The following is a 17,782-nucleotide window of genomic DNA, read 5'->3' on the forward strand; positions in this document are numbered from 1 at the left end:
TAAATCAAATCCAATATACTCTCATCCAAGTATTGCCATTTTAAAAATCAAATCCAACTTTAAGTACGGAGTATTTTTTTTTTCTTTTTTAGTCTTTATTATGTACAAAATGTGCTTAAACAAATTTCAAACAATAAGGTAAAAATTACAATTTTATTGATAATAAATTTAAATAAGACTAAAAATTACAACTTATAATGAATACATTTTATTTATAAAAATTAATAAATACTACTTCAAGTTAAACCTTTTGATTTTTAAAATATCAATACTTAATATTGGACTTGAGCATTTAAATTGGAAGAGAGTGTATTGGATTATTCTTTTTTATAGTGACACATTCTTGGATGTGTTACTCTTTCTTTCAATGTGGGATAAAAGTCATTATTTATAAGTATATGATAGATCGTCCATCATTCTTCGTCTATATTAATACTCTATCTTCTATTATTATAAATTAATAACAATTATTATTACATAAACTATTATTCATTAGTTATTTATCATTAATGATTTGCTTATGTTTATAAATTTATGTATATGTTAACTAATAAATAATATTATACACATTAAAAGAAAATTCTTATACAAATTGTATAAACCTAACAATAATTATTATACAAATAAATATTTTCTATATACAAATCATATTTCTCAATAATTCTTTATTTTTATCAATCAAGAATATATTTGAATAATAATTTTGTTTATATTATACAAAACATGAAGAAAAGTAGAAAACAAAAGAAAATTTTGTATCCCACATTGGAAAAAGATGAATGAATGCTCTAAACATATAGTTATAAAAGAAAATACTTCAACATATTTTGTCACACATCGAAAGTGAAACATAAAACATTCAAGGATGCCTCTATACAAGAGAAACAACCAAGAATGATTTTGTCCCACATCGAAAGTGAAACATAAAACATTCAAGGATGTCTCTATAAAAGAGAAACAACTAAGAATGACTTTGTCACATACAAACATTCAAGGATGTCTCTATAAAAGAGAAACAACCAAGAATGGTTTCATAAATTCGCAATCCCATCAAATATATATGGGCTATTATGAATTTTTTGTATTCATTTATTTGTAAAAATTGTTTTTAAATATAAAAATCAATTTTTATAAATAAATAATTTTTTTTAAAATTTCGGTTGAACCGCCGATTCATGAACCGGAACCGGCAGTTCAGGCAAAAAACCGGTGGTTTTGAATCGTCTCGTGAACCGGCAGTTTTTTGAACCGGAACCGGAACCGCCGGAACCCTTGGCAGGCCGGTTCCGGTTCATGCATATGATGAACCGTGAACCGCCGGTTCATGAACCGGAACCGGCGGTTTGGAACTGTTGTGCATGCCTAGTTACGGTCAATGGCCTTGATGTCAGACATTATGTTTGTTGACTCCACCAACCTCTGCGGGTGGACTTGACCTATAAATAGGCACGCATCCATTGAATTCTACACACACAAACTCAAGCATTCTTGCATACACGCTCTCTTCCTCTCTGCATAATCTTCACGTCGAAGCTCTGCCCTCGCCTTACTCCCGTTCGCCGGAGCTCTGCTGCTAGCGATGCTTCTACTTCAGAGACGAAGCCGTTTTATCTCTAGGGACGACACGCCAAACCGAAAGCACTATCGGGGCGTCGTCTTGAGGAAAGAGGACTCCTCCACTCGGCTTACCGCTTTCCACAAGTTTTTTCGTGTAATTTTTCAGTTGTTTCTGTGTAATTTTCTCCTTGTTTTTTCCGTGTAATTTTCTCCTTGTTTTTTCCGTGTAATTTTCGCCCGTCAAGTTTGTATCTCAAAGTTCAACAACCTCCTCCCGAGGTGAGAAACTTGTAAATTAGGTGCTAGAATTAAAGTCCCCTTCTAATCCTAAAACCCCCAACTCCCAAAGGCGCGATAAGATCAAAGACCTCACTCAAAACCTCAACTTTCCCGAGTTTTATTGTATTAAGGTGTGAATTATTCTTCTTTCCAGATTAATTATTTCATCTCCCGATTAATCCAATTAATCCTACACAATCAAATGGTGATCAATCAATTGAAATGAATAAACCCAAGAATAATCAAATAACTACAAGAGCAAGGTAAGAACGAAATTGATTGAATAAAAACTATGAAATTAGTGCATCATCACCAAGAATTCTACAAGAAAGGTTATGCTACTCTTGTTCATGGAGAAAACCATGTTCAACACAAAGAATCCAAACAAAAACATGAATAAAAGATACTAATTACTCCTGTGAGATAGATCTATGGAGTGAAGCTTCAATCTTCCGATGTAGAATCTTCAAATCTCTCTCTCAAAGGCGTTCTTGGGGTGTGTGTAGAGTGTGGAAGGTAGTAGGCGTCAAATAATCTCTGTCGACTGCAACCCTAGCCTTTTCTTCTAATTTTTTCTCTTCAAAATCGTGTTTGGAGCAAAACAAGTCGTCAGTCAACAGTACCCGACCGGGTACTATTTTTGAACTAGAAACTCACCCGGCCGGGTGATCATTTTCAACCCCATTCTGACTTCCCAATGCTGAAATGTTGTACTCGGTCGGATGGAATTATTGAACTACAAATTCACCCGGCCGGGTGCTCCTTTTCGGGGCCATTCTGCCTCCATAACACCCACAGTCGCATTTTGCCTCTTTTTTCTATATGTTTTTCCTATAACACTCAACAAACACATAAAACTCCAAAAGATAGAATAATTGGGTGAATATGCCTAATATGTGCTTCCAAGTTTTGTCTCCTTTTTTTTATACCTTCTTTTTTTATATATGCCTAATATGTGCTTCCAAGTTTTGTAGGCTTATCACTTTTGAGGGTGATTTTAATAATTAATTAACATCGAAACAATTTTAGGCTATGAGGGGCTAACAAGGGATTAAGATAATTATATACACTTGTGTAGGAGGAAAACAAAGAATGCCTAACGTCATCTCCTAAATTCACCTTCACTACAAAACTTTTTGGGAAGAATGTTTGCCTATAACTGAGTTTGCTTATAATAGGACCATACATTCCACTACCCAACAATCCCCCTTTGAGGTTGTCTATGGTTTCAATCCACTCACCCCGTTGGACTTGTCCACGGCCGATTTGCCTTTGTCTTATATGGTTGATGTAGGTGGGATGGAGAAGGCCAAGTTTGTGCAAGACTTGCACACTCGAGTGCAAGAACGAATCTGCAGGATGGGAGAACAAGTAGCTCAAAGGGTGAACAAAGGGCGGAAGAAAATGTTGTTCAACCCCGGAGATTGGGTGTGGGTGCACCTTCAAAAAATACTTTTTCCCGACAAGGCAAGATCCAAGCTCGCCCCGCGAGGAGATGACCCATTTATGGTCCTAGAGCGCGTGAACGACAATGTTTACATCATTGATCTTCCCGGTGAGTATAATGTGAGTTGTACCTTTAATGTGGCTGACTTGAGCCCGTTTGATTTTGTAGGGGACGGCCCGGATTTGATGACAAATCCTTCTCAAGAGGGAGAGGATGATACGAAAGGGAGGTCCAAGGCCAAGGCGGGCGCGACCACGACACCCCTTAGGCTTCCCGGAAGGCCCGTTATGAGATATATGAGACAAAAGCTTCGGGAGGGCGTTTCAAACTTCATCAGGGGTACAATGGAGGAGGCAGACGGGACGCCCGGTAGGGCAAACCCACCCCTCCAAAACGCCCGATCGGGCGTTTGTGCGCTGAGTGTCGTCCACGTTCCAGAGAGTTCGCCCGATCGGGCGAACTTACCATTCCAAAACGCCCGACCGGGTGTTTGACAAAGCAGCGGCGGAGTTCAGAGAGTTCACCCAGTCGGGTGATTCCACCTTTCCAAAACACCCGACCGGGCGTTTGCGACAACAGGCGAGGAGTCCAGAGAGTTCTCGGGGCAGAGCGATTTCACATGTCCAATATGCCCGGTCGGGCATTTTAACTATTTTAGCCGAATTTCTTGTTTTTTGAACCCTTTCCTGGGATTCCAACCCTAGCTATAAATACTATTTTGTAAGGCTTTTGTTGGCAGACTTTGATGAATGATATTTTGAAGACTCCTTTGAGAGCATCTCCGTTGTGAGATTTTTATCCAAATTCTTACATGTAGGTTGCTTGGTTTATGTTCATTAGACTAGATCAAGTATAGGTATGCATTTGTGGTGGTGTAGTCATGAATGTGGAGCCAATAGAGTGTTTGCTTTGGGTGAAAGTAGCCTAGGGTTGCCCACATTTTCTTAGGGGAGGTCATAGGTCCCCAAAGAGGATTCCTCCCTCTTTACACCCTTCTTTCCTTTTCTAACCTCTCCACCAAACTCCTTTTGAGCCTAGTTTTTGTGGCTAGCTCAACCTATCCTTTTCATCTTAGCTAAAAATTGGAGTCAAACACTATTTTGGGTATTTCTTGGGAACATGGAAGGATTTACACAAAGAATCCTTATCATTTGGTATTTAGAGCCTAGTTTCCTAGTAAGTGTTTGATTATATACCTATATGAAATTTCATTTTCCTTGTTTTAGCATATGTTTGTTTATTTGTCTATTGTTGTTGGATTGAGCTGATTTTTGGTGTGTACTAACCTTGATATATGATCTATTTACCTGAAAAGTTTCAACCCAAAATTCCATCGCTTGATAGGTCAAATTAATGTGTGAAGTTGTTGCCTTATTTTGTGCCCTAATTTGATAGATTTGGGGTAAATGTGAAATCGAGGGTCTTCTCGAAACCTTCTATATTGGGGATATTTTTCTCTCTTTCTAAACCCTCTTATCTTGTTATCTACCAAGTTTCATCAATTTTGGGGTTGGGTAGCCATATCAAAAAAATTCCTAAAATCAGCCAAGAGTTACATGAATTTTCAGCTCAACTAAGTTTGTTTGTTAACTTCCTTAGGCGTTGAACCTTACTTTCACATGCTTGATTGTCTTTAATTACTTGGTTATATTGCCTACGTGTATACCTTGATTGATATGTCTTTGCACTTGCATTTGGGAATTTGGATCGAGAGTGAGTGATACTAGCCCCACAATATTTTTATCCTACCGAGTGACATTGGTGAGTGACTTGGGGGGTGGGATATTACCATTGGGGTGAGTTAGCTTCTTAAATCTCTCCTTCTTGTTTTACTAACCCCTAGGACTAGTTCCTAGTTTATTTTTTTTTCTTATTGTAGGTACCATTTTGAATGCCACCTCGTACTAGATCGGCCACGATGGGGGATTCGCAACCGGAGGGAGTTGAACCAGGTGCAAGCACGAGTCATAATTTGGCGGGGGATGAGTTGAAAAGCTTGATGACAAAAATTATGGTGGACTTGAGGGATCTAAAAGAATGCCAAACAACCATGCATGTCACTCAAGATGCTATGTTCGGAGATTTGAAGGAACTCAAGGAGAACCAAGTATCCATTCATGAAAACCAAGATTTTCTCCACGACGAGCTCAACGCTTTGAAGGCCTTGCGACTATCAAGGTCAAACACCCATAGGAGCAACCCCACACATCACAATGCCTCCGAGGGGAGTAATGGAGATGAAGAGCCCTATGGTTGGTATGATCATGGGGGCGTGGAGGACATGGAGGAGGACGGAATGGGAATAGGAATGGTAGGTTTGGGAACATGATGGGCGGAAGAGGGAATGGAAACATAGGGCACCATGGGTGGGATGGTAGGCATAGAAGAGATAGAAACTATGAGGAGGAGGAGATAGAGCCGAGGTATGATGATCCCACCAAATCTATCGAACACACATTTCTCGAGTTCCACGGCAAGTTTGATCCCGAAGCTTACTTGGAATGGGAGTCCCAAATGAGAAAAATTTTCTCACTTCATAACTTTTCGGAAGGTGATAAGGTGAAGGTGGCCATAGCCGAGTTTCGTGGCAATGCGGATACATGGTGGAATGATACGATGAGGAGGAGAAGGATGGTTAGGGGAGGATAAGTGGGTTCGTGGGCGGAGTTGTGTGAGCTCATGAGGACTACCTTTGTGCCAATGTCTTATTTCCTCCGGCTTCGAGGGGAGCTTCAAGATTTGACGCAAGAGACGAAGAGCGTAATGGAGTACTACTATGAACTCCTATCATTGATGAGCAAGGTAGGAGTGGAGGAGCAAGAAGAGACGACTCAAGATCAATTTATCCATAACATTAACTTGAAACACAAGGTGCAAGTGGAAGCATTGAGGGAAATTACCTTGGATGAGGTGATTGAGTTTGCCGACACTTTTGAGAGGCAAAGTAAAGAGTTGGTTTCTAGCCGGACTAAATGGGCGTCTAGCCAAACCGGGGGAGGGACGGGGCCTAGCAACTGGAGCGCCCTCGGAAAGAAGGTGGAAAACACGGCTAATCTAAATACCTAAGGGAGGTCGGCCGTGAAGGCTTTACCGGGCCCTCAACCTATTAAAGTTATAGCCCCTATGGAAGACAAGAGGGTTCAATGTTTCAAGTGCAAGGGGTATGGCCATTATGTACGTGAGTGCCCAAACCAACGGGTAATGGTTATCGGGCAAGATGGTAGCGTGTATAGTGAGGAAGACGAAGAAGAAGAAGAAGAAGAAGAAGAAGAAGAAGAAGAAGAAGAAAGAGAAGTTGTGGGTACTAAAGAAGTGAGCCCGGACACCGACATAGCTTTCTCTAGTGGCGAGGATGAAGATACACCCTTGAGGGCTATGGTTGTACTCCGAATGCTCAATGTACAACCCAACCTTGTGGAACATAAGGAGCAAAGGTGCAACATCTTTCATACGAAGTGTAAGGTGAAATCCAAGACGTGCTTGGTCATCATAGATGGAGGGAGTTGTACTAATGTGGTGTGTGACCGGTTGGTGACCAAATTGAGATTGAAGGTCCTTAAACACCCAAACCCCTACAAATTGCAATGGTTAGAGGATTCCGGGGAGTTGAAGGTGAAGGCTCAATGCAAAGTTCCATTGAAGATTGGGGAAGTTGAAGAAGAAATCCTATGTGATATCATTCCTATGACGGCATGTCATGTTTTGCTAGAGAGGCCATGAGAGTTTGATAGAAGGGCCTACAAAAATGGCTTCACAAATGAGTATCTCTACATGCTCAAAAGGGTGAAGGTTCGTTTGAAGCCATTGCTACCTAGTGTCGTGTTTGAGACAAGCCAACATCTACAAAATGAAAGAGATGGAGATAGGGAAAAAAGGCTAGGAAAAGAATGTGAGCTAAAAAAGCCAAGTGAGAGTGGGGGTGGTGAGAGAAAAATAAAAGCGTTCAAAGGAGAGCACCCACAAACAAGAGAGGGAAATGAATGTTTGTTAGCTAATGAAACCGACCTTAGGTGGACACTAAACAATCACCTCTCTGTTCTCCTCATGGTCCGTAAGGATTTGTGCTTAGCTACTAACCTTGACCCGTGTCCTTTGATTGTCCAAAGTGTGTTGCGGGAATTTGAAGATGTATTCCTGGAGAAACTCCCGAGTGAACTTCCTCCCATGAGGGGGATCGAGAATCAAATTGATTTTTTATCGGGATCGTCACTCCCAAAGCGGGCCGCATACAAGGAGAATCCCAAGGAGACACAAGAGCTACAAAGGCAAGTCGATGAACTCCTTGCCAAAGGTCTAATTCGTGAATCTCTATCTCCTTGTACCGTACCCATCATTCTTGTACCTAAGAAAGACGGAAGTTGGAGGATGTGTGTAGATTGTATGGCAATTAATAAAATCACCATCAAATATAGGCACCCTATACCAAGGTTGGACGACATGTTAGAGGATCTTTGTGGCTCTACATGTTTCTCTAAAATTGATTTGGCTAGTGGATACCACCAAATTCGCATGAAAGAAGGAGATGAATGGAAAACCACTTTTAAAACCAAATTTGGCTTGTATGAATGGCTTGTGATGCCTTTTGTTTTAACTAATGCCCCTTCTACATTCATGCGTTTGATGAATCATGTGATTCGTCCTTTCATTGGGTAATTTGTGGTGGTATATTTTGATGATATCTTGATTTATAGTCGTAGTGTTGAAGAGCATGCTAGTCATCTTAGGAATGTGCTTGAAGTGTTGAGAATGCATGCTTTATATGCCAAGTTTCCTAAATGCACTTTTTGTGTTGAGGAAGTCGTGTTTCTTTGTTTTGTTGTGGGAAAGGAAGGAGTGCGGTGAGATGAAGAGAAGGTGAAAGCCATTAGGGAATGGCCAACACCTAGGAATGTGAGTGAGGCTAGGTCTTTTCATGGCCTTGCTAGCTTCTATAGGAGGTTTGTTAGGAATTTTTCCACAAAAGCTTCACCCTTGAACCACCTTGTCAAAAAAATGTTGAGTTTAAGTGGGGAGGGGAGCAAGAGAGCGTTTAATACTTTGAAAAATGACCTCACACATGCTCCCTTACTAGCACTCCCTAATTTTGATAAAACTTTTGAACTTGAATGTGATGCCAGTGGTGTGGGGATTGGGGAAGTTCTCATGCAAGAGGGTAAGCCCATAACTTATTTCTCGGAAAAGCTAAATCAAGCCCAATTGAACTATCCCACATACGACAAGGAGTTGTATGCTATAGTCCGTTGCCTTGAGAATTGGCAATACTACTTGATGCACAAGGAGTTTGTGATACACACGGATCATGAGTCTATTAAGTTCTTAGGAGGGCAACATAAACCTAAGTGGAGTGTTTTCCTTGAGACTTTTTTCCTATGTCATTAAGTATAAGAACGGAAACCTTTTGAGACCTTGCATGATGGTGCTTTACTTGTGAGTGATACCGTGTGTTTGAGAAAGCATGCACTTGCTATGTGTGCCTCCAATTATGTTGGATTTGAGTTTAATAAAGACTTTTATGAGCATGATCATCACTTTTCTTCTATTTACGAAGCTTGTGAAAAAGGTGTTTTTGATGAATACTATAGGTTGGATGACTATCTTTTTAGGGAGAATAGGGTGTGCATACCTTCATGCTCGTTGAGAAATTTGTTGATTAAGGAGGCTCACCTAGGGGGCCTAATGGGTCATTTTTGGTTGCTTAAAACTTTTGACATACTAAGTGAGCATTTCTTTTGGTCTTGCATGAAGAAGCGTGTTGAAAAGTTTTGTAGTAGTTGCTTAGAGTGTAGGCAAGCCAAGTCTAAATCTAACAATTTTGGTCTCTACACCCCTTTGCCTACTCCTACACATCCTTGGGTAGACTTGTCCATGGACTTTGTTCTAGGTCTCCCAATGTCTCTTGGGAAAAATGATAGCATTTTTGTAGTGTTGGATAGATTTTCCAAAATGGCTCACTTCATTCCATGTCAGAAGACAAGTGATGCCAAATTCATTGCTAGTTTATTTTTCAAAGAGGTGGTAAGAATCCATGGGGTCCCAAGAACTATTGTGAGTGATAGAGACATCAAATTTTTGAGTTTCTTTTGGAAAACACTTTGGGGTAGGATGGGTACCAAACTTCTTTTCTCTACCACCGCACACCCCCAAACGGATGGCCAAACGGAAGTTGTAAACCGTTCATTGGGTGCTATTCTCCATGCCTTGGTTTTTGAAAACAAAACTTCTTGGGAAGAATGTTTGCCTATAGCCGAGTTTGTTTATAATAGGACCATACATTCCACTACCCAACAATCCCCCTTTGAGGTTGTCTATGGTTTCAATCCACTCACCCCGTTGGACTTGTCCATGGCCGATTTGTCTTTGTCTTATATGGTTGATATAGGTGGGATTGAGAAGGACAAGTTTGTGTAAGACTTGCACACCCGAGTGCAAGAATGAATCCGCAAGATGGGAGAACAAGTAGCTCAAAGGGTGAACAAAGGGCGGAAGAAAATTTTGTTCAACCCCGGAGATTGGGTGTGGGTGGACCTTCGGAAAATACTTTTTCCTGACAAGGCAAGATCCAAGCTTGCCTCGCGAGAGGATGACCCATTTATGGTCCTAGAGCGTGTGAACGACAATGTTTACATCATTGATCTTCCCGGTGAGTATAACGTGAGTTGTACCTTTAATGTGGCTGACTTGAGCCCGTTTGATTTTGTAGGGGACGACCCAAATTTGAGGACAAATCCTTCTCAAGAGGGAGAGGATGATACGAACGGGAGGTCCAAGGCCAAGGCAGACGCTACCACGACTCCCCTTAGGCTTCCCGGAAGGCCCGTCACGAGATCCATGAGACAGAAGCTTCGGGAGGGCGTTTCAAACTTCATCCGGAGTGCAATGGATGAGGCAGACGGAACACCCGGTCGGACGAATCCACCCCTCCAAAATGCCCGATTAGGCGTTTGTGCGCTGACTGTCATCCACGTTCTAGAGAGTTTGCCCGGTCGGGCGAACTCACCAGTCCAAAAAGCCCGACCGGGCGTTTGACAAAGCAGCGGCGGAGTCCAGAGAGTTCACCCGATCGGGTGATTCCACCTTTCCAAAACACCCGACCGGGTGTTTGCGACAATAGACGAGGAGTTCAGAGAGTTCACCCGGTCGGGTGATTTCACATGTCCAAAACGCCCGGTCCGGTGTTTTAACTATTTTAGCTGAATTTCTTGTTTTTTGAACCCTTTCTTGGGATTCCAACCCTACCTATAAATACTGTTTTGTAAAGCTTTTGTTGGCAGACTTTGATGAATGATAATTTGAAGACTCCTTTGAGAGCATCTCCGTTGTGAGATTTTTATCCAAATTCTTACATGTAGGTTGCTTGGTTTATGTTCATTAGACTAAATCAAGTATATGTATGCATTTATGGTGGTGTAGTCATGAATGTGGAGCCAATGGAGCGTTTGCTTTGGGTGAAAGTAGCCTAGGGTTGCCCACATTTTCTTGTGGGGGGTCATAGGTCCCCAAAGAGGATTCCTCCCTCTTTACACCTTTCTTTCTTTTTCTCACCTCTCCACCAAACTCCTTTTGAGCCTACCTTTTGAGCCTAGTTTTTGTGGCTAGCTCAACCTATCCTTTTCATCTTAGCTAAAAATTGGAGTCAAACACTATTTTGGGTATTTCTTGGGAACATGGAAGGATTTACACAAAGAATCCTTATCACATTCATTTTGAGGTAGTATATTCTACATTAGGTCTTAATTCCTGAATTAAGTTTACGTGATTGCATATAGAATATTGTGTGTTAATCGGTGATACATTATGCGATCTATATATTTTACTTATGACGTGAAATATGTGAATATTGCATATGTGATGATATTGATAGAATTAGAATTTATCTGTTTATTTGATATGATATGGTGTGAAAAGAAGTTGTTGATCTGATATGTTAAAGATTATTGGAAATATGTCATTTGATGAGAAAATGAATATAATTGTGGCTGTAAAGTTGATGAGATAAATGTGGAAATGAGCATTAGGGTAAATGAGATAAATCATACTCCATATGCCTATGAAATGTATACTTATATGATTTACATGTGAAGATGCCTGATCTATCTATGATGATGTTTGATCTGTATGCGTTGATGTGTTATGTCTGAAATTGTCAGAAATAAAGTATGTTTGACTGTGTTTACGCCCCGTGCTTGAGTGTATTCTGTGGGTACAATTGGCATGCCATAGGACAGCAGCGTTGCACTATCAGTGATCACTCGTCTTCTGGATAATCGGAGCAAGGATCGTCTGACATCTGTCTGTTATATGATCTGTCTGAAATACACCCTCATGGGTGGTTTGATTATCTGTATGCACCCTAAATGGGTGGTCTGATTCTGAATTCTGTTTCTGATCTGGTCCGTGTACCCTAGTCTGTCACTAAGCACTTAAATGGGCTATATATGTTTGAATATGTGAAATTGTTGGTGATTTGCATAGGTGTTGGTGACTGAATAATATTGTTATATATTATGTGTTTCGCTTGGTAATTTTATTTTGTATTCTCATATATGATTTATGAGTTGATATGTGGTTATAAACTTTTTGGTAAAATTCCATGAGATCAAAGATTGACAACATAAATGTAATATTTTGATATTGATCGATTCTGAATTTAAATGAATGTAAGTGGATAAACTTCAGAAATTACGCTCTAATGTTGAGTATACTACTGAGCTTGTCGAAGCTCACTCCTTTCCTTTTCCCCTGCAGATTAGGTGATTAGTCTAGCCCTTTTGCTTTTGTGGTATAGCTACACAAGTCGGGTCACTAGCTATGCTTTTGCATTTGGGTAATTCTTTTGCTATGCTAGTTGTGGCATGTATAGGAAGTACAATGTATCTGCAGCGATTTAGTTTTCCTACACTTTTGTTAAACATGTAAATTTCTTAAATGGTTATCCAGGTTGTATAAGTATATGTATATAGATAGATTATATAGCAGATTTTCCATTTGCCAAGTAATGAAAAATAATTCATCTATAAACAAATAAATAATTAAGGATTTTCTGTAAATTTGAGATTTGTACAAAAAATGTGACATCGTTTATTCGATTATTGAATTAATCGGGTAAGGGGTGTTACAACGACGGTACTCACGGACATGTGGTGGGGTAGGCCGACCCCACGCTACCCTACCTGGGTCCATCGTTGGCCATGGCGGTGCTTCCGATCGCAGCTGCCGATCTCCACCGCAGCGATAGGGATGATTGAGAACCACACTCAAAAAACGAGAGAAAATGAGAAGCAAAACCCTCTTCAAAATTGAGAGAAATGAATTGAAGTGCGAGAAATAAATTGACCCTTGAAATATACATCATGAGAAATATCAAGTATGATTTGACAAAAGTCTGCGTAAGATCTGCAGGTGAGTGTAGGTCTGCGCAGAGTAGGTGTGCAGGTTGGTGGTTATTTGACTAAAATGTCCTTCAAGCCATTTGAGCATTTTTTTTTCTGAAAATTGGCTACAAATACAAAATACTATGTCATTATGTTAAACGTTAGAGTCTTTCGGCGATATTTTTTTTTGTTAGAGACTTGTAGAGTTATAATTGAAAAAGTTAGGGACTTTGATTCACTCAATAATAAAATACTTCTTACTCCGTCACAGCCCTCTGTAACTGTATCAAAACCCTCCGCACCTTCTTCCTATTGACTCGATCGAAATCCTCATTGCTTCTGCGTCGGAGCGCAGCAATCAGTAGAGTAACGCGTAACTTAAGAGTTCCGTCGGAATTTGGCGATGGCGATTCTGTATGGCGTGGTAGCTCGTGGGACGACGGTGCTGGCGGAGTTCAGCGCTGTGACGGGGAACACTGGCGCTGTGGTGCGGCGGATACTCGAGAAGCTCAGTGAGACCGATTCGGCCGAGTCGCGGCTTTGCTTCTCACAGGATCGCTACATCTTCCACATCCTCCGCTCTGATGGCATCACGTTTCTCTGTATGGCCAACGACACCTTCGGGAGTAAGCCTCTGTTTCTAAATCGAGTGAATTCTTTTTATTTTTTTATTTTTTTTGGTTCATAATTTAATGCGCCGCTGGCCCTGCCAAGGTCGTGAATTAGGCTTCCATATCGATTTTAAGGTTTTATAGATGCTGAATTTTGTGAACTACACTAGGTCATGACGTATTGTAGATTTGCACAGGGCTATATGATTTTCTGTATATAGATACTGGGAGATGAAAATTGATGCGTTGAATTAGTCGAATTTTACCTATGCGATGGAGTAGTGAGGAGGTATATGTGCATCTGTGTTCATTTGAGAGGTGGTTGCTTATTGTGATGCTTTGATCCAGGAAGGATTCCGTTCTCATATTTGGAGGACATTCACATGAGGTTTATGAAGAATTATGGGAGAGTGGCACCTTATGCGCCTGCATATGCTATGAATGATGAATTCTCAAGAGTGTTGCACCAGCAAATGGAGTTTTTCTCCAGCAACCCGAGTGCGGATACGCTCAACCGTGTTAGAGCAGAAGTTAGTGAGGCAAGTGTTTAACTTCATAAATAAAAGGAACTATGCAATGATTCTATATCTGTATTTCGTAATTGAATTGCCATGTAAATGAGGTGTTTGTGTGTTTTGAATATGTTGTAGAAACGCCAGCGGATTTTTGTTATGAATTTTAACTGCATTTAGGATTCAGGTTTTAGGTTTTGATTCATATGTCTACACCTTGTATATTCCTATAGTGATACTGATATGTCTTGAAGTGTGTTCCATTTTGACTTTGATATTCCAGCTGTCCTTGTTTAAGTCAATTATGATTATGTGCCCTTATATCTACTATCTGATATGGAGAAAAACGGGTGATGGCATTATGATGTTTTTGGATTGATAAAACTGCTACAAAAGATAGTTGCTTTGGCTGCTATTGTCTTCCCAACTATGAATTATATTTTTTTGATCTTGTACTGCAAAATATAGAAACAGTAAGTAATTTATTTTTGCTAGCTGTAAAAACAGTTAGGGAAGAACAATATTTGTGATGTAATTTTTGCTTCTTTTCTGCAAAAATTATGTACTTGTGCCTATATGTGGAAAGTTGTTATTTAGCAACACATTTGGTTTTTGTTTCTTTGTTTTCTTTTACACTTTTGTCTTCAATTTTTTAGTATGTTTCTTCATCGATCATTTTCTGGATAATTCGTGGATGAAATTATAAATTCTATAGATGTCTTTTGTCAATGCAAAATGATTTCATTCCCTTAAGTTCTTAATGGGAAATAAGTGTTAGTTCATCCATAATAGTGAGCTGGAGAAGTCAAGATAGATCCCCAAAATTTCTAAATACTTAGTCAAATATACATAAACTGATGTCCAAGCTATTTGAAATTCAGCTTCTATACTTGTCTAGTCTAAATGATAAACCGTTTTTTTCTATACCATGTTTGCATTTTTTCTATGGTCATCCAATATCAATAGTTTGTGATCTAGGTCCTAGGAGTGATATATGTATTCAGAGAAGTTCCATTAGGCTTATATTTATATACATATGAATCCTGAGAGCTCTTATATGCTTCTAGTTCTGCTTGTTTATCTTCCTCATCCTTTTTCTTGCACTTCTTCTCATGGCACCTTAATTTTGTGAACCCTGTTCGATACAATGTGCCAGTTCGACACAGATATATTCTTATATCCTTCTAGTTCTGTTCCGTACGTCAGTCTTCCTCATCCTTGTTCTTGCACTTCTCCTCATGACACCTGAATTTTGGTTCAGGTACGTACAATCACAGTGGACAACATTGAGAAGATTCTAGAGAGAGGTGACAAGATTGAACTTCTTGTTGACAAAACAGCAACCATGCAAGATAGTGCATTCCACTTCAGGAAACAATCAAAGCGCCTTCGTAGAGCTCTGTGGATGAAGAATGCCAAGCTGTTGTAAGTTTACGGTGCCATCATCTGAAAATTTACATACTTTTTTTTTAGGTTTTAGGTGCAGACTATGAATTGTTAAATTGTTTAAAAGCAAATTGGAAATGTATCATCGTTCGTTGAACTCTTTGGCCAATGGCCATTGACTCAAAATCTTGTGTGCTTCACAGGGCCTTGCTGACGTGTTTGATTGTTATACTCCTATACTTCATAATTGCGGTTGCATGTGGAGGCATCACTTTACCTTCTTGCCGATCAAAGTGAATAGTTGTGTTCTACATTGGGTGCTCCTGTTTGATATCCAAGCCATGGCAGCAAAAACTCCAGGTGCCTTATGATTGCTTCTGTCGGAATGCAAATGGAAACTGCCGTTTCCCGATAATTTTACCTGATTTCTGTTGCCGTGGCTGTGATGCACAAGCATGGTAATATCAGTGATGCAGATTGTTTCCTCTTTCACGTGTCTACATAAAATGGTGGCCTTTTTTCTTTCCGTTTCAGCTGCGTGTATTTATGAAATAACAGAGAACATAATGAAGTATAAAAGGTCTACATGTTTGTGAATATGGTGGGACTGAACTTGCTGAAATTCATCTTAGCGGAGCTTCATAATTGTGTAATCAGCTATGCATGTGTTTTAACGTTTGAAATATAAGGCTTTCAAATTGTATGTGCAAATAATTTTATAGGGTCTGAGTTTGATATATATATATGCAGCTAATTTTTAATGTCAGCTATAGATGAAGATGGACAACAGGATAAGAGCATGCTTGCATAGGCAATGCTTATACACTGTAGGTAGACTGGTAGAGCATACTTGAATATTGGGTGGAAGATTTGTTTCTGGATATAGTTATTGTTGCATTAGTAATAAAGTTTTTTGTAAAAAAAATAATTAGTGATAACCAGTGTTTTTGACTTTTTGTTTTGTAAAGCGATGAAGCAAAACACTGTAGCCAAACTCTGGTTTCGGAATTTTAGCTTTCAGAAAGACAATCGAACGGTTTACATTATTAGTAGGCCTTTTACGTTTGTAACATTTTATGTACAATTTTTTTAATACTTACTCTTATTATTATAATAGTGAATTATCATCAGATCATACACTAAATTTGAACTGACCATTCGTCTAGTTGAGCCTCGTGAGGTTTTAATGGACAGTGCGGCGTATTTATTACTATCTCTTCTCTTGTTTATTTAATGCAACATCTATTTTAAAATTCGTAGCGGATAAATCTATTCCTATAGTTTTAAACAATGTTTTAAAAATCAGTTTGGTAAGCAGATCAACAACGCTCTCGCTTCAAGGTTTAAATGGCCGAGCCGATTAAATCAATTGTTTAACCAGATATATCTATTATTGAACATAAAAGGTTACATTTTAATAAAGTTCGATATCAATAAATTTATAAATAATTACAAATATCAAATGAAGATAATACTTTATTATTTTGAATATCTCAAATATGACAATAGATTTGAAAGTTATGAAGATATCAAGTAACGAAGATGAATATGACAATAAATTACCGCATGTGCTATGCTCGGGACAAAAAAATTACCAAGTAATGAAGATATATTAACAACTAAATATATTAAAAAATATATAGAGAGCATTTAATATAAAAATATACATACATATAAGAATATAAATTAATTATGAAGAGTATCCATAACATTATAAACAACACAAAAAAGAAATTTGTACTTCTATCAAGATACTGTATTGAACCATTTTATATTCAGTATACTATTTTATACAATTTTAATATTCCCTCCGTCCCACAGGAATATGCACTTTCTAATTTTAGAAAGTCTTTTCTCTTTAACGAGGTGAGACTCATTCTCCACTAATAATATTTTAATTAATTTTTTTCTCTCTCTATCTCTCTCCTATTTTACCAATTTCACATTAAAACTCGTGTCAAACTCAAATTGCATATTCTTTGGGGACAAATGGAGTATCTAATAGTATGAGTGTAGTAATATTAAATAAAAAAGTAACAAAATAGAAAATGTATGAATGAAAAAGAAAATATACTACTACATCCAAAAGAAAAAAAAAACAAATAATTTGAACAAATAAATAGTTTAAAATTTTGAATTTGAAATGCTATCATAACTCAAATATACTCAACTTTGAAACTGATCTAATGAAATCAAGAACTTATTAATCTCATCAACAATGTCCAACGTGACAATGTTTTAAAAACCGGACTGGCCGGTTCGACCGGATGGGTCGCAAATTGATAGGCTGTCCGGTCCGATTCTATCTGAAAACCGTTTGTCTATTGAAAACCTGAAAACCGTTTGTCTATTAATCATGCATAATATACAATAATTAAATCATCCAACAAACATAAATGCATGACATCAACACAATTACTAAATGGGGTGATTTAAAAAGAAACTTAATAGTATAAAAACTTGTAGTAAAAAAATGTTTATTGTTCTACATGATTAAAATACAAAAATATTTAGTGGGTTGCAAGATCCTATGTTTTTGGGATTAGAAACATATATTTTTTATATATGTATAAAAGGTAAAAATAAAATACAAATATTAAAACTATGTTTGTAAATATT

General features: G+C 38.6%; 2 protein-coding genes across 2 annotated transcripts; both read left to right on the forward strand.

The window, feature by feature from the left end:
* Positions 1 to 9,727: 9,727 nt before the first annotated feature.
* On the forward strand, positions 9,728 to 10,309 carry LOC121774074. The gene has a single exon (XM_042170994.1). It carries the CDS (start codon positions 9,728 to 9,730, stop codon positions 10,307 to 10,309), a length of 582 nt encoding a protein of 193 aa, XP_042026928.1.
* Positions 10,310 to 12,917: 2,608 nt separating this feature from the next.
* On the forward strand, positions 12,918 to 15,874 carry LOC121761367 (vesicle-associated membrane protein 714). The gene is made up of 4 exons (XM_042157029.1): positions 12,918 to 13,280; positions 13,614 to 13,804; positions 15,039 to 15,202; positions 15,367 to 15,874. The coding sequence occupies exons 1-4, from the start codon at positions 13,058 to 13,060 to the stop codon at positions 15,458 to 15,460; spliced, it is 672 nt and encodes a 223-aa protein (XP_042012963.1). The 5' UTR covers positions 12,918 to 13,057; the 3' UTR covers positions 15,461 to 15,874.
* Positions 15,875 to 17,782: the final 1,908 nt, after the last annotated feature.

Source organism: Salvia splendens, chromosome 2 (assembly GCF_004379255.2).
Source record: "Salvia splendens isolate huo1 chromosome 2, SspV2, whole genome shotgun sequence".
Taxonomy (NCBI): Eukaryota; Viridiplantae; Streptophyta; class Magnoliopsida; order Lamiales; family Lamiaceae; genus Salvia; species Salvia splendens.